This window comes from Leguminivora glycinivorella, chromosome 11 (genome assembly GCF_023078275.1).
Source record: "Leguminivora glycinivorella isolate SPB_JAAS2020 chromosome 11, LegGlyc_1.1, whole genome shotgun sequence".
Taxonomy (NCBI): Eukaryota; Metazoa; Arthropoda; class Insecta; order Lepidoptera; family Tortricidae; genus Leguminivora; species Leguminivora glycinivorella.
In genome coordinates, this window is record NC_062981.1 from 18,987,874 (window position 1) to 19,009,166 (window position 21,293).

Genomic DNA, 21,293 nt, shown 5'->3' on the forward strand with positions numbered 1-21,293 from the left:
TGACAACAAAGGCTACAAAAATTATTATATGCTTACAATGAAGTATTAAAGAATCATAACAACATGTTCCTAACCTTCATTCTTTTCTTAAATAAATGTAGAAGAAAACTGGAATCTGCTTTTAGAGAAAGAGAAATGCAAAAAATAATATTTTTCTAGTCTATTGCCAAAAGTGAAAATGGCAGAAACCGATTGACATGTCTGCGATTTTCGTAGTTTATTTTTGGGTACAATAATTACTGCCTTTGTACTTTTTTGGAGTGCTAATGTGTTACTTTATAAAGCATTACATTTATTAACCGTGCATATAAATCAAGTAATACTAAGGTGAACATGACGCAGTATGTTGCAATTCTTTGAAGAAAATAACTTTGGCATAATGATAACAAAAGATGTAAAAAAATCAACCTTGTATCCCTACGAGTTCGTTTTCGTCACATGTGTATTGTAGAGATTAACGAGTCATGATTATTGGCGGCCGCGAAAGTGCGAGAAAGCATACGTAACTGGTGCAAAAGTGGTTTCAGTGATTGTGACGTCACGTACTCGAAAATACGCTGTTTAGTGTGTAAATAAGTGTCGTCCGGATGCGCGGCGGCTCGCGCGCGCTCTCCGGTGTCCTGGGCAGGGCGCTTTTCGCGGCGTGAGGCTCCGCGAGGATGGGCGGCGATGTCTGCCCCGACCGAGAGCGCCGCCAGCCTCTCCGCCTGTGCCTGCACTAACATATCGCTTATGCAACTGTTCCACGAGCTGAAGCAGAAGTTCCCGAGCGTACCCGACCATGTTGTGTCTAGCACCATCGAGCTGTACTGCCACGACAAGCAAGCCTGTGAGACCCAACTGCACAGCGAAGTCAAGGCCTCCCTAACGCACGCGTACCACGCGTCGTCGTCTGCCGCAGCGCGCCACCACGAAAACAAGCTCAGCGCCCCGGCCAAGTGCCGGAACCAGCCCATATTCAAGCATGAGGCTCCCAAATTAACTGCCATTAATGCTGTCACTTGCCAAGTGCCTCAAACGGCTGTATTAAGCGCATGCATCACGGATGAGAATGAAAACAATAAGGTAAACACTGATGCTAATCAAAATGTTGTTGAACCTAAAGCTTTTATCAAAGAGGAAAACACCAACAATTCCTCTCCAGTCACGGTTATAAACATCGACAACTGTTATGCAAAGTACAGTGCTGAATCACCAAGTGACTTGGAGTTGACAAATGAAACACCCAAGGAACAAGTTAGCACACCTCAGCCCAACCCACCGGAGCCAGAGAGCACAAACTATAGGATACTTAAAAGTAACAAAGTAAGATGCAATTTACATGAGAAATTAGAGAAAGGGAGAAGCAAGAAAACTATTAACAAAGAGGAATCAAAAGAGGAACCAAAGGTGACTATTAACAGAGAAGAGCCAAAATTAAAAGAGGAAACTCATGAAACTGATCTACCATCACCAAAACAACCTGAACCAGTGCAAGAGAAACCAAAACGGCCAAACACACTCGATTTTATCAAACCAAATCCAGATATTGCATTTAAGCCCCACGCAGAGAGTGAGCCGTGCAGATCCGTCTCACCGGCCCCTCCGAAACAGGAACCCCGGAAAGAGACACCCGGGACGTATAGACCTGAGAGAGGGTTCTCCGAGAGACCGGATCGTTTTCCTGTCAATGTTTCAGTTAATGTCAATTGTCATATGGACTATGGGTACGATCCATGGTTAGAAGATTATCATAGTCCGAGACCTATAACATCGGTTAATTTGACAGTTTGTACGCCAACGTCCAACATGGCTAGTCCGGTGCGAGATAGGGAGGATGATTTCGAAGGGCACGTGCTGGTGACGGTGAGCCCGAGCACGGCGCGGGCGCCCCCGCGGCGCCGGGCGCCGCCGCCGCCCGCGGGGCCGGCGCAGGAGCGCCTGGAGCCGCGGCCGACGCGCGCGGCGCCTGCGCCGCCAGATTCTTCACATGGTGAGTAAGATGCATTTATAGTATATTATATAACGGTAACGTTATGAAGGCTATAAAAGTTGAGTACCGCGGTTAGGCCACGAAGGCTTGCCGAGTGGCCTAAGTAAGGTACGAGACTTTTATAGCCTTCATAATGTTACGATTGTATACTATACTTTTTCTACGACAGCCACATACATACCTATTCGAGAATAATAAAATGGGTTAGTTACTTCATGTAATGAATGGGAATATTTGTGTGGATCGTCGTAGCATTGAGTATTCTGTCCACAATGTTGATGGCGAGAACTTGTTGCACAATTCTTCAAAATATGCCAACAACGCCGTTTCAGAGAAAGTTGAAACATTTTTTTGCAATTTCCATGTCAAAACAATCATAACATTTTTGGTACGCTTTATCTGACTTTTCATGTAACAAATTGTCAGTCACTTTGAGCGCCCATAGCCTTGATTTCTTCGGAAGTGCATTTTTCACCAGAATCACTCATAATTACTTATGTTTTTGCACAATAACGTCGAATTAAAACAAACTACACACCACCGAAATAGTTCAAATAGTTTCGTGATAAGTTTACAAATGTCAAACATACCATAGACAAGAGAAATAGAAAATAAGCCGGTTTTCAATTACGCAAAATGTGGTTGCGTTCAAGAATATTTAAATGTCGAATGTAAAATTATTGGATAAACTTATGATTTTTACCTTTGTTTTGCAATATCTAATATGTAAAACGCATTTAAGTTTTTTTTTTCATCTTGATTTAAATTATGAACTTAAATATTATATTATTTATTAAAAGTTACTTATTACTGTAAATGAAAACATACCTGATAAATGGAAGTTGGGCTTTTAAAAAAAAATTAACAGAACTCCTATATTCATATGATTACTGCTAGCAGTAATCCTATGAACCTATAGACAAATAGACTTCCTCATCGTTACTCAAATGAACTTAATTTGGATACCGCTGACAATAATCTAATTGACAGATTTAAGTGCTGGAGTAGAAAAACATAATTTAAATCTTTGACTTGATTTTGAAGACAACCAGGAGGTTGTTCACAAATTATATGGGTTCTGTTAGATCAATTTATCATTGATTTAATTGCATTACCAGAGTAGTAAACTAGAATTGGCAGTTATAATTAGAACACACAAACTATACTGGTTTGTAATTCTGTACATTACTTACTTTGTACTTTTTTTTACATCCTTATATTACATTTATGTAAACTTTAACTTTATACCTAATCGCATATTTGTCTCTGTCTTAACATATCTTTGTAGACTATAAGAACTTATTTATGCTGTTTGTTTCCCTAATCAATAAAAAAAATACATACCTAGCACAGAAATAGCATCATATTAAATCACATTAATAAAACTATGCTACTCCATGAAGCTATCTGATAAGAAATCAAGACATGCGTCTCATGAGTGTGGACGCTGCCTAACATACCTTAAACAATAATATGGGTAGATCAACTGTATCCTTGGTTTTACTCATAAATATTGATATCTCACTCCATTCTATCTTACACATTTCTAATGCCTTTGTCATTTCTCACTGCATATTCATAAAAACCGGCCAAGAGCGTGTCGGGCCACGCTCAGTGTAGGGTTCCGTAGTTTTCCGTATTTTTCTCAAAAACTACTGAACCTATCAAGTTCAAAACAATTTTCCTAGAAAGTCTTTATAAAGTTCTACTTTTGTGATTTTTTTCATATTTTTTAACCATATGGTTCAAAAGTTAGAGGGGGGGGGACGCACTTTTTTTTTCCTTTAGGAGCGATTATTTCCGAAAATATTAATATTATCAAAAAACGATCTTAGTAAACCCTTATTCATTTTCAAATACCTATCCAACAATATATCACACGTTGGGGTTGGAATAAAAAAAAATATAAAATGTCGAATGTAAAATTATTGGATAAACTTATGATTTTTACCTTTGTTTTGCAATATCTAATATGTAAAACGCATTTAAGTTTTTTTTTTCATCTTGATTTAAATTATGAACTTAAATATTATATTATTTATTAAAAGTTACTTATTACTGTAAATGAAAACATACCTGATAAATGGAAGTTGGGCTTTTAAAAAAAAATTAACAGAACTCCTATATTCATATGATTACTGCTAGCAGTAATCCTATGAACCTATAGACAAATAGACTTCCTCATCGTTACTCAAATGAACTTAATTTGGATACCGCTGACAATAATCTAATTGACAGATTTAAGTGCTGGAGTAGAAAAACATAATTTAAATCTTTGACTTGATTTTGAAGACAACCAGGAGGTTGTTCACAAATTATATGGGTTCTGTTAGATCAATTTATCATTGATTTAATTGCATTACCAGAGTAGTAAACTAGAATTGGCAGTTATAATTAGAACACACAAACTATACTGGTTTGTAATTCTGTACATTACTTACTTTGTACTTTTTTTTACATCCTTATATTACATTTATGTAAACTTTAACTTTATACCTAATCGCATATTTGTCTCTGTCTTAACATATCTTTGTAGACTATAAGAACTTATTTATGCTGTTTGTTTCCCTAATCAATAAAAAAAATACATACCTAGCACAGAAATAGCATCATATTAAATCACATTAATAAAACTATGCTACTCCATGAAGCTATCTGATAAGAAATCAAGACATGCGTCTCATGAGTGTGGACGCTGCCTAACATACCTTAAACAATAATATGGGTAGATCAACTGTATCCTTGGTTTTACTCATAAATATTGATATCTCACTCCATTCTATCTTACACATTTCTAATGCCTTTGTCATTTCTCACTGCATATTCATAAAAACCGGCCAAGAGCGTGTCGGGCCACGCTCAGTGTAGGGTTCCGTAGTTTTCCGTATTTTTCTCAAAAACTACTGAACCTATCAAGTTCAAAACAATTTTCCTAGAAAGTCTTTATAAAGTTCTACTTTTGTGATTTTTTTCATATTTTTTAACCATATGGTTCAAAAGTTAGAGGGGGGGGGGACGCACTTTTTTTCCTTTAGGAGCGATTATTTCCGAAAATATTAATATTATCAAAAAACGATCTTAGTAAACCCTTATTCATTTTCAAATACCTATCCAACAATATATCACACGTTGGGGTTGGAATAAAAAAAAATATCAGCCCCCACTTTACATGTAGGGGGGGTACCCTAATAAAACATTTTTTTCCATTTTTTATTTTTGCACTTTGTCGGCGTGATTGATATACATATTCGTACCAAATTTCAGCTTTCTAGTGCTAACGGTTACTGAGATTATCCGCGGACGGACGGACGGACGGACGGACGGACGGACGGACGGACGGACGGACGGACGGACGGACGGACGGACGGACGGACGGACGGACGGACAGACAGACATGGCGAAACTATAAGGGTTCCTAGTTGACTACGGAACCCTAAAAATGTGTGGGTAGACAACTACTTTTACATCATTCAATGGTGACCTTTTCTTGACACTGATCTTTACAAGATGCTGATGCTAATGCTATGATTATTCAAATTAGTTGAGGTGTATTTGGATAATTTTGAAAAGAAAAAAACATAAAAAAGGTTTTATAGGTATAGTACAAACAGTAGAAAATCTACCTCCTTGGTCCTCCAAAACACATTGGTAGTACGTGGGTAAGCTCTATCTACGTCAGCTGGCAAATTAGAATGACAATTTTTCTCAGTGTATACATTGCTTCCTAAAAAGCATGGTCCTTTTTAAAACACACCTCAAGATGTATATCATTATTATACCCTTACACACATACACACACACACACACACATACAATCACGCCTGTATCCCATAAAGGGGTAGGCAGAACACATGAAACTACTACAGCTTCAGTGCCACTCTTGGCAAATAAGGGGTTGAAAGAAAACGAAACTGTGACATTGCAGTGACAGGTTGCCAGCCTCTCGCCTACGCCACAATTTAACCCATATCACAGAATATATAATAGTACAAGTACAGAAGGCCCACTGCTTTGATGTTTACGACATGCCGCCTTTTTAAATGCCTACAAAATTCTAACAAAGAAATGAGCCGCACGTGCGCGACGCCCGGCGATAGGGTTGCCTGCGGATTAAAACGATTTAATACTCAGATAAAATGTTATACTATTATATTCAAGTCTTGGGTACTTTCTAGGTATAGTATTTATAATTTTTTGTTTAAGTTCCAATATCACAAGCCTTTTTGAATCTTTTCGGGGCCTTAATCAATAGTAGATCTGTGTAAACATGTCCTATGGTATTTATTTTATTCAAGATATCTATTTAACTAAGCATTATTAGCCATTCCACACGCGGACATCGCATATGAACCTTAAAAAAGACTCGCGACGTAAAGTAACATTAGAAAGTGCGAACGTGCGTTCCGTGAGAACGCGCGCCACCCCTGATTAGGCCGCGAACTCGCGGCCGCCGGCATGTACTTGTAGCGCGGCGATAGAATCGCGGAGTGAGCCGCCCCTGCCCATATCCCATAGTCGCCTTCTACGAGCCCCAATGCAAATGATATCGTCTAGTATGAAAAAAATATTATGTCCTAACTTCGACCTCAAAATTCAGGATGAATTAGATGATTAGTAGAACATGTAACATAAAAACAAGAGAGCTTATAATGCATATTTTATTTATTCAAAACATAAATTAACAATTTTCCTCACTAGTAAACAAAAAAACATAATTACACCAAATGTAACACTCGCAAAAATGTTCGTCTTCAGCGTAGCCGATGCAGAAAAGAACAACTACCACTTGGTGGCGTCACCTTTTGCATCTAAAACGGCCTTAATTCTGAGCGGCATTGTATCTACCAACTGTCTATACTCCTCAGGGGTTATTCCATTCCAGACACCCACAAGTTTCTCCTTAAAATCAGCTTTGGATTTAGAAGGATCTTTTCGCAACTTTTTCTTCATTTACCACTACAAAGTTTTTATGGGAGACAAGTCTGGACTGCTGGATGGCCATGATATGGTAGGAATTTGTTTTTGTTTCAGCCACTCCATCGTTGTCTTGCCAGTATGACATAAGGCACCATCTCGTTGAAAAGTAAATCCATTTATATACTTGAACTTTCTTATAGACGGTAGTGAACTCTATTCCAAGATGCTTTTGTATTTCTCTGCATTGACGGTTCCATCTATAAATTGCAGACATCCCACACCCTGTGCCGACATACAGCCCCAAATCATTTAAAGATGCTGGAAACTACACCTTGCGTTCAAGACAGTCTTTGTGAAATGCATCTCCTTTATCTTGAATGACTTTACTTCGTTCATCGCCAACTATGACCTCAAATTTGGATTTGTCGCTCCATATTATTTTTCGCCACTGATCGGCAGTCCAGTTTCTGTACTTTTGTGCAAATTTCAACCTGTTAGTTTTCTGCTTTTGAGTAAGTAATGGTTTCTGTTTAGCGGTGTGAAAACCGAAGCCCATTATTTTCATTACTGTCTTTCAGGTATCGACTGAAATGTTTATTTTGATCGCGTCATGCCATAGTTAGGTAAGTTCTGTTCTTGCATGACGATTTTTCCTGATGATGCTCCTCAAAATCCTGTTTTCTCTTTGGCAGTTATTCTTCGACGGCCAGATTTATTTAAACAGGAGACGGTTCCGTGTTTTAGTTGATGCTGGATGATTGTATGCGCCGTAGATCTTGGCAAAAAAAGGTCTTTGGATATTTTGGAACGTAGATTTGCCGCTATTGTTACTGGAAATTATAATTTTCCTCACTGATTCAGGCACCGACTTACCTCTTGCTATTTTGGTATAAAAATGTTGTAGAATAATTATATTTTTTACAGAATTTACCTTTTTATGTAGCCGTATATCATATCAGACGACTTATAATATTATTAATTCAATTTAAAATATTATTGTATAATATTAATCTTACTAAACTATTTTTATTTAAAATAGACGACCTATTATGCCTCAAATATGAACTAGGCGTATTTTTTTGCTTTAGATATGTTATTTTTATGATATGATTATATTAAAACATATAACATTAGGGCATTTTGTACGGCGCAAGATTAAACTAGTTTTAATGGCTTAGTGTGTCGTGTATTCCATTTATCATCAAAGTCAATCTGGGTTTAAATACCAGTTTCGGAAATAAATATCGCACGTTGAAGTGTGACTAGACGATATCATTTGCATTGGGGCTCGTACGACACCCACGGGAAGAAAGGCCCCTTACACTTACCCTTACACTTAACCTGTTTATCCTAGATGTAGCTCACTGGTGTTATTCAAACATAATTGTGTGAGTAATTTTAATATTATGACACATGACTCATATGAGTATACAATCATTACATATCAATGTATCTGTATATGAAACTGATAAAATAGCTTACGATAGACACATTTCCACTAACGTCTGTCTCCATAATGTTTCCACTACATTTTTTTTTAATTTAGTAAGCAACAGTAAAGAATATAGGTGCATTTATAAAGCAACTACCTATTGTCTTCTATAGCCGACTGCGGCAGTCAAAAGGCGGCTAACCACGCCACAGTACGTAAACTCTAGGTACACTGTTTCAGTACGACATGTTCTTCACTATACCTTTAAACTTCACTGTACCTTGATGAGAGTAAGAAAAAAACCGGCCAAGAGCGTGTCGGGCCACGCTCAGGGTAGGGTTCCGTAGTTTTCCGTATTTTTCTCAAAAACTACTGAACCTATCAAGTTCAAAACAGTTTTCCTAGTATAAAGTTCTACTTTTGTGATTTTTTCATATTTTTTAATGATATGGTTCAAAAGTTAGAGGGGGGGGGGGGAGGAGACGCACTTTTTTTTCCTTTAGGAGCGATTATATACGAAAATATTAATATTATCAAAAAACGATTTTAGTAAACCCTTATTCATTTTTAAATACCTATCCAACCACTATCCAACAATATATCACACGTTGGGGTTGGAATGAAAAAAAATATCAGCCCCCACTTTACATGTAGGGGGGGTAACCCTAATAAAACATTTTTTTCCATTTTTTATTTTTGCACTTTGTTGGCGTGATTGATATACATATTGGTACCAAATTTCAGCTTTCTAGTGCTAACGGTTACTGAGATTATCCGCGGACGGACGGACGGACAGACAGATATGGCGAAACTATAAGGGTTCCTAGTTGACTACGGAACCCTAAAAACTGTTTACTAATAAGAATTTATAGGTACTTCATGTGATGTCAAACTCGTTCTAATCAGTTCCAGATCGGTCCCTCATCGAGCGTCAAAAAGAACGCCTCGGCCGCCTCGCGCGGGCGTTAGCGCAGGAGCGGACGCGTCTCGCGCAGTTGACACGAGAAGCGCGAGTTCTCGCTGCGCCTTTACCATCGCCGGCGCAACGGCAACAGTTGAGGGATGACGTACAACGCTTGAGGGCGCAGTGCGATCATCTTACTAAGCGGGTCGAGCTTTCTGCGCCGACTTTAGGTAAGCCTTAACCACAGTAGTCCACCGAAGTAGAGGAAAGCACTCGTGCTCGTGACTCGAGAAGTCTGAGTTCTTGCAGCGCTTTTACCATCGCCGGCGCAACGGCAGCCGTTGAGGGATGATATACTACGCTCGAGGGCGCAGTGCGATCATCTTACTAAGCGGGTTGAGCTTTCTGCGTAGTATAGTATAGTAAAGCAGTTAACAACGCTTGAAGAAGCAGAGCAAATAAAGTGCAATAATCTTACCAAACATGTAGAGTTATATGCGCCGAGTTTAGGTAAGACTAATCTTAACAAAGGCCTAAGTAAGGAACGTATTATAAAGTTGCAACAACAGCAGTTGAGACCTGAAGGATGACATTTGAGAGAAGAGTGTGATCATCTGTCTATCTGTGCCGAGTTTAAGTAAGGCAGTGTATTAATTACATTACATTTTAGATTGCATAACTCAGGTAATGTCATGTCTATAGATCGGGAAATATAATTTGAACGTTTAAAATATATTTCCTGAACTATACTTTGAAAATTAAAAACCAACTTAACCAACCACGTATATGCGCTTAAAAATATCATAGGAAACATAATATTATATTTTGCCAGTTGGCGTGGAAGAAAACATCGTTAGGAAACCGGATTAACCCCTGTCATGAGCTCATGACTCTCAAAGGGAAGGTCAAATGGCAGTCACATTCGTAATAATAATAACCAGTATTTTCACGAATGTACAGTCACCGGCATAAATATGTGATGATTTCTATACCTTGTCACATTAACGTCTTGTTTGAAATGTCAAACGATTAAAAGCGACAAGGTACAGATCATAACTTATTTATGCAGTATCATAACTTATTTATGCCGGTGACTGTACTAGTTCTAGGGTCCAATCCATTCCACGGCTCTTCTCTTTCCGAACAGACTCTAAAACTTTGTTGACATTTGTGTCTGTATTTATTTAAGACTGTACAATAGGCTAGTTTCCTATACATAAAATAGAATATTTTATGCAGTGCAAGAAATAAAGCACCACATAATTAAAATAAATATATGAACAGCAGTTATGTTTAAACATAATTTCTGTTTAATAAGTCAAAGAGAAAGATATAAAGTAAATATTTTGACCGTGACGTCACTCCTCAGTATTTCACAGTAATTCCATAGTAGCAAATCGTTTTGACAGCTCTTAAAAAGAAGCTGATTTGACTAATAGGAAGCGTATTCCTAATGCTGATTGTTTTTAACACGCTTTTATTAGGTCGTCGTGTATGTAACTATGTATGTAATGGAATCTAAGGAAGCTAATTTAATCATCTTCCAGGAGTCGTAGCGTAATGAAAATTGGCAGCTATATGTAGTTCCGATGACAATACAATAATATGGTACTGATGAGCTGATCTGATGATGGAGTCGGAAGATATGAACTGGAACTACATGATGGAACATCGTATCATAGCTGTTTTTGGGTTTCTTAGAAAAGTCTTGTAATGAACTTTGACTACGATTAGGTTTCAAGGTCTGATGATGGAGCCGGAAGATATGAACTGGAACTACATGATGGAACATCGTATCATAGCTGTTTTTGGGCTTCTTAGGAAAGTCTTGTAATGAACTTTGACTACAATTAGGTTTCAAGGTCTGATGATGGAGCCGGAAGATATGAGCTGGAACTACATGATGGAACATCGTATCATAGCTGTTTTTGGGTTTCTTAGAAAAGTCTTGTAATGAACTTTGACTACGATTAGGTTTCAAGGTCTGATGATGGAGCCGGAAGATATGAACTGGAACTACATGATGGAACATCGTATCATAGCTGTTTTTGGGCTTCTTAGGAAAGTCTTGTAATGAACTTTGACTACAATTAGGTTTCAAGGTCTGATGATGGAGCCGGAAGATATGAGCTGGAACTACATGATGGAACATCGTATCATAGCTGTTTTTGGGCTTCTTAGAAAAGTCTTGTAATGAACTTTGACTACGATTAGGTTTCAAGGTCTGATGATCGAGCCGGAAGATATGAACTGGAACTACATGATGGAACATCGTATCATAGCTGTTTTTGGGTTCTTAGAAAAGTCTTGTAATGAACTTTGACAACGATTAGGTTTCAAGGTCTGATGATGGAGCCGGAAGATATGAACTGGAACTACATGATGGAACATCGTATCATAGCTGTTTTTGGGCTTCTTAGAAAAGTCTTGTAATGAACTATGACTACGATTAGGTTTCAAGGCCTGATGATGGTGCCGGAAGATAAGAACAGAAAAAAAAGGGGGGGGGCTCGAGGGGGGAAGCATGAAAGAAAGATCAACGTAGTATTTAAAATAAGTTGGGTTAAGGTTTTCTTGTGATCCTTAAGAGTAAAGAAAAGGGGGCTCGGGGGCGCATGAAAGAAAGATCAACGTAGTATTTAGAATAAGTTGGGTTAGCGTTTTCTTGTGACCTTTAAGAGTAAACAAAGGGGGGCTCGGGGGGCGAAGCCCCCCGCATGAAAGAAAGATCAACGTAGTATTTAAGATAAGTTGGGTTAGCGTTTTCTTGTGACCTTTAAGATCAAACAAAGGGGGGTTCGGGGGGCGAAGCCCCCGCATAAAAGAAAAATAAACGTTGTATTTAAAATAAGTTGGGTTAGGGTTTTCTTGTTACCCTTAAGAGTAACAAAAAGGGGGGCTCGGGGGGCGAAGCCCCCCGCATAAAAGGAAGATTAACGTAGTATTTAAAATTAGTTGGGTTAGCGTTTTCTTGTGACCTTTCAGAGCAAACAAAGGGGGGCTCGGGGGCGAAGCCCCCGCATAAAAGAAAGATCAACGTTGTATTTAAAATAAGTTGGGTTAAGGTTTTCTTGTGATCCTTAAGAGTAAAGAAAAGGGGGCTCGGGGGCGAAGCCCCCCGCATGAAAGAAAGATCAACGTAGTATCTAGAATAAGATGGGTTAGCGTTTTCTTGTGACCTTTAAGAGCAAACAAAGGGGGGCTCGGGGGGCGAAGCCCCCCGCATAAAAGAAAGATAAACGTTGTATTTAAAATAAGTTGGGTTAAGGTTTTCTTGTGATCCTTAAGAGTAAAGAAAAGGGGGGCTCGGGGGGCTTCGCGCATGAAAGAAAGATCAACGTAGTATTTAGAATAAGTTGGGTTAGCGTTTTCTTGTGACCTTTAAGAGCAAACAAAGGGGGGATCGAAAACACATGACAGAACGATCAACGTAGTATTTAAGATAAGTTGGGTCAGCGTTTTCTTGTGACCTTTAAGAGCAAACAAAGGGGGCTCGGGGGCGAAGCCCCCGCATAAAAGAAAGATTAACGTAGTATTTAAAATAAGTTGGGTTAGCGTTTTCTTGTGACCTTTCAGAGCAAACAAAGGGGAGCTCGGGGGGCGAAGCCCCCCGCATAAAAGAAAGATCAACGTTGTATTTAAAATAAGTTGGGTTAAGGTTTTCTTGTGATCCTTAAGAGTAAAGAAAAGGGGGGCTCGGGGGCGGAGCCCCCCGCATGAAAGAAAGATCAACGTAGTATTTAGAATAAGTTGGGTTAGCGTTTTCTTGTGACCTTTAAGAGCAAACATAGGGGGGCTCGGGGGGCGAAGCCCCCCGTATGAAAGAAAGATCAACGTAGTATTTAAGATAAGTTGGGTTAGCGTTTTCTTGTGACCTTTAAGAGCAAACAAAGGGGGCTCGGGGGCGAAGCCCCCGCTTAAAATAAAGATAAACGTTGTATTTAAAATAAGTTGGGTTAGGGTTTTCTTGTTACCCTTAAGAGTAACGAAAAGGGGGCTCGGGGGGCGAAGTCCCCCGCATGAAAGAAAGATCAACGTAGTATTTAAGATAAGTTGGGTTAGCGTTTTCTTGTGACCTTTGAGAGCAAACAAAGGGGGGCTCGGGGGGCGAAGCCCCCCGCTTAAAATAAAGATAAACGTTGTATTTAAAATAAGTTGGGTTAGGGTTTTCTTGTTACCCTTAAGAGTAACGAAAAGGGGGGCTCGGGGGGCGAAGCCCCCCGCATAAAAGAAAGATTAACGTAGTATTTAAAATGAGTTGGGTTAGCGTTTTCTTGTGACCTTTCAGAGCAAACAAAGGGGGGCTCGGGGGGCGAAGTCCCCCGCATAAAAGAAAGATCAACGTTGTATTTAAAATAAGTTGGGTTAAGGTTTTCTTGTGATCCTTAAGAGTAAAGAAAAGGGGGGCTCGGGGGGCGAAGGCCCCCGCATGAAAGAAAGATCAACGTAGTATTTAGAATTAGTTGGGTTAGCGTTTTCTTGTGATCCTTAAGAGTAAAGAAAAGGGGGGCTCGGGGGGCGAAGCCCCCGCATAAAAGAAAGATCAACGTTGTATTTAAAATAAGTTGGGTAATGGTTTTCCTGTGACCCTTAAGAGCAAATAAAGGGGGGCTCGCCAGAAAAGAAATACTTAAATTTTGTTTGAATTAGTTGAAATGTGACAATATTTTCTAATCGAGTCAAACAAAATCCCACTAGCTGAGAGCTTCAAAACAATGTATGGCGAAAGTATGTCTCTCTAAAGTCTTCAAAAAGTCCGCGATGGCACATGTCTATATTGTCTATCTTTTACGGATAACTTACTAGGTATAAACATTTTTATGATAATACCGTAATAAGAAGGTAGCCGCTAGTTATTATTAAGTAGCAACTAGCAATAAGTACACGTTAAGCCACAAATGGCATGTAAAATCCGCCTACTTGAAATAAATTTATGTATAAATGTTAAAAGTATTTCATTATTAATGACTAAAAAGTATAAAATAAATTAATAGTTTAAAAAACACTATAAAACACGCTTTTCTAAATGCACGTAAAAGCCAAAAATAAATTATGGATCGTTCAAGTTGTCTCTATTTGTGAGCTGAAGTTTAAAAACTATGTGCTTTTAATTATAATATTTGATTGTAAAAGCGTGGGGCGCTGGAACAGGAAAGACTTTCTTGTAAACAAATACTAATCCGAACTTCCTGGCGAATGAAGTTGCATAAGAACATAACGTTTACATATGCCGCCTAAGGGTTACCAAAGAGAACCAAAGATATCTCGTCCACGAACAAGAACTCTGCATCCTGTCACTGTAGACACTTTCCCCTTTTGTATTTTGATTACCGGAAAAAAGCGGCGTTCTAAGTGTCGGTGACTGTCGACTCTCCTCGCTACTAGCGCATATTTTGTCTGAGTTCGACAAACTGGTACCTACTTTGAACACTGACTTTTAATTGATTTGACTGTTTAATGTAGAACCTACTAGTCATGCTGCAACTCCAGTTAGCGCTTCAATCTGTGTAACCTCCTTCCCGTAACATAGCATAATTTGATTTATCAGCAAGTTATACAAAAAGTCTTTCCTGTTCCAGCGCCCCACGCTTTTACAATCAAATATTATAATTAAAAGCACATAGTTTTTAAACTTCAGCTCACAAATAGAGACAACTTGAACGATCCATAATTTATTTTTGGCTTTTACGTGCATTTAGAAAAGCGTGTTTTATAGTGTTTTTTAAACTATTAATTTATTTTTGTTTTTTAATTATTTTATTGTGTCACATTCCAGAGCAAGAAGAGTCGGACAACTTCTACAACAACATCTACACGGGCCAGCGGCCGCCCGCGTCGTGGAAGTGCCACATGTGCACCTTCCTCAACCACCCGCTGCTGGACAAGTGCGAGGAGTGCGACATGCCGCGCATCCTCATAGGTACGTCGCCCGCGCTCACTCTCGACTCCGGCTTCGGCTCCTTCCGGGACAAAGCTAGGAATAGACAAAACTTGACTGACGCTATGGACAATTTGCGCTGTTAAAAAAAAGTGATTTTTTAAAACTATTATAGCCCGGATGAGAGTCATTTTACCCGAATGTGTCATTGAGAACTTTTAAAGTGTATGATTAACTAGCATGTGCTTGTGACCTGCATTAACATTGAAGATACCAACTAAAAGTGACTATCAGTGAGTTGGTATTTTCTATCCCAGTTTGTGTTGTTACAGTGAAGTGAACTCTATGAGTGGACTTTTTGCATGACTTTAATGTTTTGACTGGATTAACATTTAATTCCTACTTTATGTGTATATATTGCTAAGAATTTATGGGCAGTTTTAGCAGCTGAGAAATTACCTTATCTTTGAGATGGTGAAAGTATTCATTGATTTTAGGGCTGTTACGAAATGTTAATAATATGGTAATTTAATTGATACTGATAAAACTGATAAATTATTAACTAGTGGCCTTTGGAATAAAATAAGACTGAGTTTTTGATCACTGGATATGCTTATGTTTCATAGTATATTATTTGCGGTGGAGCGTTTATCTTCCCCTAATTTTTACACATTTTTTTTTCTAAATTATAAAAGGTTTGGCGTTTTAATTACATTTATATGTGTGGTATTTTTTTCTGGCAACTCGCCAGACATGTCATGAAATATACCTAAATGGCAATTCGTTAAAAATTTAATCAAATTAAACGTTAGAAATTGGATATTAATCCATTTATGGTAATGAAATAAAAGCTTATCTGGAGATTAAAAGATCATCTTTAATATGTTTAGATCTCTTTGTAAGGTGTTATTAAAAATAAGAAAAGCTTATTTATATATGCATAATTAAATTCAAAATTGAATACATAGGTATTGCGAGTACAGAGGCCTTATTACTTATTGTTGAAAACTAGTGTTGTCTAATAAAACATTTCTTAGTTTGTTAAACGCACTGCCTGTTAGGGTCGCTTTCATTTTATTGTATATTGTGGTTATTATATAAAATTTACAAAGATTATTAGAATTGTTAGTTTACGTATCGACGATATATTTATTGTTTTCGTGTATAAGTTGACTGAGACATCACTTCTTAACTTGTCACTGAGACATCACGAGATCTCACTTAGACTATCTGCGCCTTGCCAAAGTCTCCTAAATTATTTATTTGTCAGGTAAAAGAGTTATTGCTCAAATTTATATTGCTCAGTTTGCACAAATTTAAATAGCAAACGCAACTTTATATAACGCACAGATAATCTGAATGGCAAAATTAGTAAATTTTACAAAAAAAAAACTTATGTTAGAAAATGTGTACACACATGGCAAGAAACAAAAGGTAGCATAGTGCTACCATGAAGGTGGTTCTTAACATTTAAGGATATGTTAACTAAGCCAGAGAAATTATCTTTTTCCAAATTCCTTAAGTTTTTGTAGAGTTATTAAGCATTTATAAATCAAGTTTTATAGATTGACGTAGCTTCAATTTTCCCATTCGTCCATTAATTTTACGGGAAGCTTAAATAAAGTACTTCCAATAAGCGTCCTAATATTAATATTTTTTTTTTATGTTTAAAATAAAATAAACCTTTATATTTTAACTGTGATAGAAGTAAGGCTTTATGTCGCAAGGGAGCGTTTTATCACTACAATGCCTTGTCGTATAGGTCGCCTATACGTGACAAAAAGGTAAATAATAAAATAAAGATAATGACAATAATTCCGAGAATTGAGTGTGCAATATCGGGTGGTCACGTATTGATATGATTCGAATTTAAAATAATTTAAGTTAGGGTTTCAGCAGGAAGGGGTCTATTTTCGATTCGAACACATTAAAAAAATGTGCCGTGTAATAATACATACAAGACGGTTACGTATTCTTTAGAATGTGTAGATTCTGACTTACTTTAAACCTACGAATAGGTACCTACGAATTTTTCGAAATCGAATATAGTATTAACAGCAAAATTTGTATTGTATGACAACTTTTAGAACACAAAATTTTCTCGCATAGACGGATGCTGATACGCAATTATGTGTTATCCCACATGCATTTTGCAATAAGATGGCAACTCAAAAATTGGACGATTAAAGTTGACATTTTATTGCAAAATTCATGTGGAATGACACATTATAGCGTATCAGCCTCCAGACAATGTATGAATAATTTTAAAAGTTGCTACTTAAATGTTTTTGTCAGTGCATTGAGATTTTACGAACGTATTGCAGTATATTTGTTAGAGGAAAACGTAGGTATGTTAGTTATTCTAATTACCTTAAGTGACATTTGTCGTGAAAGTTGATATAGAGTATAAATAATGCTTTAGAATTTTTGGCTATTTTATAATATAACTTGTCTTCAGTTATGTTATGAGACTTATCAGAGAATATCTAATAAACAAAATATACCTATCCAATTTTGCCTTACTACTCTAGATTTAAATATAGATTTTTAACATATCGTATAACTCCACTGACAATGACATCAGTTCAAGGAACTTAACTTATTAAAATTTTATCAAAACAACATTAGAAGATAACTGAGAATTTAAAGAAAACGAACTGTAATGTAGGTCATACAGGACAACATACTGGTAGGTAAATTAGATATCAAGTTAATGTAATTCAATATGACATATAAAACCTTCAAGTCATATAAGAAAACAGAATGTAAATAATTTTTGGGTTCATATGTTATTGTCGTTTAGTACAGTCAAGTGCAAAAATACGTATCGATTTTATCCGCTCAAAAATATGTACCGAGACCTTATTCCGCCGACATAAAGTGCTATGGGACATATTTTTGATAAGTTGTACGCACCCATATTTTTACACTTGACTGTACTGTGACTCATTGAGTATGACTCAGTTCGCGAAATCCCGTCATATGGCATAATCACAACACAAGTAACATAACGTACATGAATCACAATTAGGCTAGATAAAGTACTTACGTAGATCCGCCGTGAAAGCACGATTTTTCGATAGACTTGACGGTTTTGACGTGTGACGGAAAGCCACAAGTATCAGAACCGTACCTACTTTTAACTTTGATTAGAAATATTGAAATTTTATTCAATTTAGTGTGCTTGAGCACTTTTAATGAATTCTTACAAACAATATTTATTATTAGAGATTTTATAAGAGATTGGCCGTTTGCTCTAGAGTTAATAAACACTAAATATCACAATAATTTAAGAAAAGCGTGTAAGTGTAATATTAATGTATTAGCTTTTCTTGCAATATTTTTACACTTAAAGTAAGCATACAATTTTGTAGGTTAGATTGTTGATTTGTTATTATTTATAAGGTCAAATGTGTTATATATTATTGTCTTGTTCAGTATGGTGTAAACTTAATTAAGTGATCAATGAATTTATGTATATTGAGAATAAATGATTACTTTTAAAAAGACTTATTTTTGGCTACTAAATTTCAATAAATCTTCATTGATTTAAATAATCAACCATTTACTGGATTTTAGAAGTTTTAAACAAAACAATAAAATTTATGAAATGAATAGGAATGTTGTTGGTAAGTATAAAATGTACATATTTTTCTAAAAAAATATGCACAAAAAAATATTACCGCGAACAGTAAAATTGGAAAAAAATGTATTTTATATCAGTTATGTAAATTAAAACTGCGTACCTCAATTTACCTTAAGTTTGTGTTTTTAATTAATACTACAGAACAATGATACATCAGGTAAGTCGTGATTTTGTTTTGCTCTTAACACCCCTTAACGAGTGTTGTCAGTGGAATGTTTGCTATACCTATTCTAATTTTTTACCTTTTGGTCGCCACGACTTATTTTATACAACATACAATTGTTATTAGGATGAATTGGAGTTGATTTTACACATTTGTCGTCTATAGACGATAGTGGCGGTCAAAAGAATTATATCGGTTTAAATTATGATTAATCGTGTACTTTCCTGCAGTTCGAGCTCACGAAGGGATCACAGTGCGCTTGGTGCCAGGACGCCGGAGTAAGTACATACATATCAGCTAAAACCAAGTTACATGAGCTAGTTGTATATCACTAATATGTCAGCTAATGTGGGCTTACAGCAACTTGCCCTGGGGATAAAAAGAACAGTGTGAATTCTATACAACGGTTCTTTTTTAAGTCATTTTACCTTTAATTGCATACCTATGGACATAATTCAAGCTCAATGGTAATATTGCTTAATTGTAATAGGTACATCTTAACACGAGAATGCGCCTTGCTGGCTATACTTAAATCAGCTTAACTAATAAAGACTTTGTGGAGATGCGACAGTGACAACTGACTGTGCTCTGTTCCTTATTAAAGGCTTTGATTTGATCATTTATATGAGTCATAATCATTCACAAATTGTCATTGTAATTATAAACATTATCTATTATTTATCTGTTCATAGCCACTATCATTGAATCAATAAATACATGGTGCATATAAAATGGATCATAAGCCTGATGTAAGTTGTATGTCATAGATTTTTAAATGATTTCCTGTATTGCTCATTGTCTTCTGATTGTAATGTTTTAACGTTGTAGCTTTCGCTAGAACTTAGTTGTTTTAAGACGCTTAAAGCTTTGGAAGTTTTGGAACGCTACTGAATGATTTTTCTGTAAAATTTGACTCTTCTTTTTAAATATTTATTTACCGCTTAAAGAAGATATTGGGACTAACCTCGATAAAAATAGGTATTAAAATACCGGTTATTGAGTGTCGAGTCCGTAAATATAAATCGAAGCGACCACAGATCCTACGATCACTATTAATGTCACGCATACAAGACAGTGGCGTTCTTAAGCTTAACAAAACAAAAAATCCTTTACTCTTTATTAGGTTTAATAACAGGAACAGATCGCAGCAACGTCACTAACAAATTGGCATTTTATTGAAATTGACTGTTTAAATTTCAGAAATTGTGCGTTCGTGGGTGTTATGAACGACGCTCCAGACATGAATTCTCTTAAGTGCAGTAGTACATACGTAAACCACCAAGAGAATTGGACCAAGACAAGTTGGCAGCAATTTTAATAGCCCAGATAATGCTAATATAATGTTAAACGTCAAGCTTCTATGAGATTATGACGTTTAAATAACACATGCACCGTTTGGACTATCAAAATCGTTGCCAACTTAAATTGGTCAGACTCTTAACCTTATTGCAACTATATAAGGGCTTCAATTGGTTACTTAAGTGCGTCTTCGTATGTACATAAGTCGAAACGGATCTGTGATATTCGCATTTGGTTAATTATTACAAAGTCTGATATGTTATTATTTTCATCTACAGTTTTGAGTTCACATTCCAAATTTTAAAATATCGTTGTATTTTCCTATTCTCAGTGAGTGCTGTTACCAAATGCGAATAACTGTTGTTATTTTCGTTAACTGCTGCACTTAAGGTGAATAGGGAATTATGTACGACAAGACCTGGCTGACACTGCCAGATGAATTTAGTATTTAATATATTTATAGTAAGTTACAGATGAACTGGTTGATGTTAGCTAATATTTTTCGTCAAACACCTTACAGCAGAGCAGTATATTCCCTTCTGACTTAATTAGACAAATTTGCTTAGGGACTGGTCCCACCGCGAGCTAGTAAGCTATGAGCTATCGGCTATAAAAACGAACAAAGGATAATCACTCCCGTGTAAATAAAAGAGACACGGCGATGTTTATAGTTACTCGCCCAGCGGTGAGCTATCAAAATCGCCGTGTCTCTTTTATTTGCACGGGAGTGTTTATCTTTTGTTCGTTTTTATAGCCGATAGATCATAGCTTACTAGCTCACGGTGGGACCAGTGCCTTAAACAGGGCGATAATTTTAATTTCTTAACTTTTGCCATCTAGTTTACCAGCCTGTCTGGTAGACATCATATTATGGAGATTGGCTTCAAAATATTGTAATTATTCTTTGCGCCATCTTAGTCAAAATTTACCGAACCGAGAATTTTAATTCCAGATTAATAAAACTCAAACTTAGATACTAGCTGAATATCATTATATTACCCATATGAATGTGTTTATTTAACTATTTCTGACATTTCTGGCTAGCCAAGTAAATGAAAATACCTGGATTATTCCAACTCTAT

At 36.8% G+C, this 21,293-nt stretch overlaps 1 protein-coding gene across 3 annotated transcripts; it reads left to right on the forward strand.

Moving 5' to 3' along the window:
• The first annotated feature begins 174 nt into the window (after positions 1–174).
• Positions 175–20,840, forward strand: LOC125230799 (probable serine/threonine-protein kinase kinX). 3 transcript variants are annotated; one of them, XR_007177555.1, is made up of 5 exons: positions 175–1,972; positions 9,228–9,455; positions 15,002–15,145; positions 19,143–19,661; positions 20,113–20,840. XR_007177555.1 is itself a non-coding variant. In XM_048136023.1 (5 exons), the coding sequence occupies exons 1-5, from the start codon at positions 670–672 to the stop codon at positions 20,136–20,138; spliced, it is 1,749 nt and encodes a 582-aa protein (XP_047991980.1). In that variant the 5' UTR covers positions 175–669; the 3' UTR covers positions 20,139–20,840. The 3 variants fall into 3 exon arrangements, 2 of the variants coding, with proteins under 2 accessions (XP_047991980.1, XP_047991979.1); XM_048136023.1 differs by having other exon boundaries at positions 19,143–19,190; XM_048136022.1 differs by lacking the exons at positions 19,143–19,661; positions 20,113–20,840 and having other exon boundaries at positions 177–1,972; positions 15,002–18,324.
• The last annotated feature ends 453 nt before the right edge of the window (positions 20,841–21,293 follow it).

Excerpts from the sequence above, each read along its gene's own strand:
- LOC125230799 (XM_048136022.1), top strand. The coding sequence starts at position 670 with ATGTCTGCCCCGACCGAGAGCGCCGCCAGCCTCTCCGCCTGTGCCTGC. Across the intron at positions 1,973-9,227 it reads GCCGCCAGATTCTTCACATG|TTCCAGATCGGTCCCTCATC; the intron begins GTGAGTAAGATG and ends CGTTCTAATCAG. Across the intron at positions 9,456-15,001 it reads GCTTTCTGCGCCGACTTTAG|AGCAAGAAGAGTCGGACAAC; the intron begins GTAAGCCTTAAC and ends GTCACATTCCAG.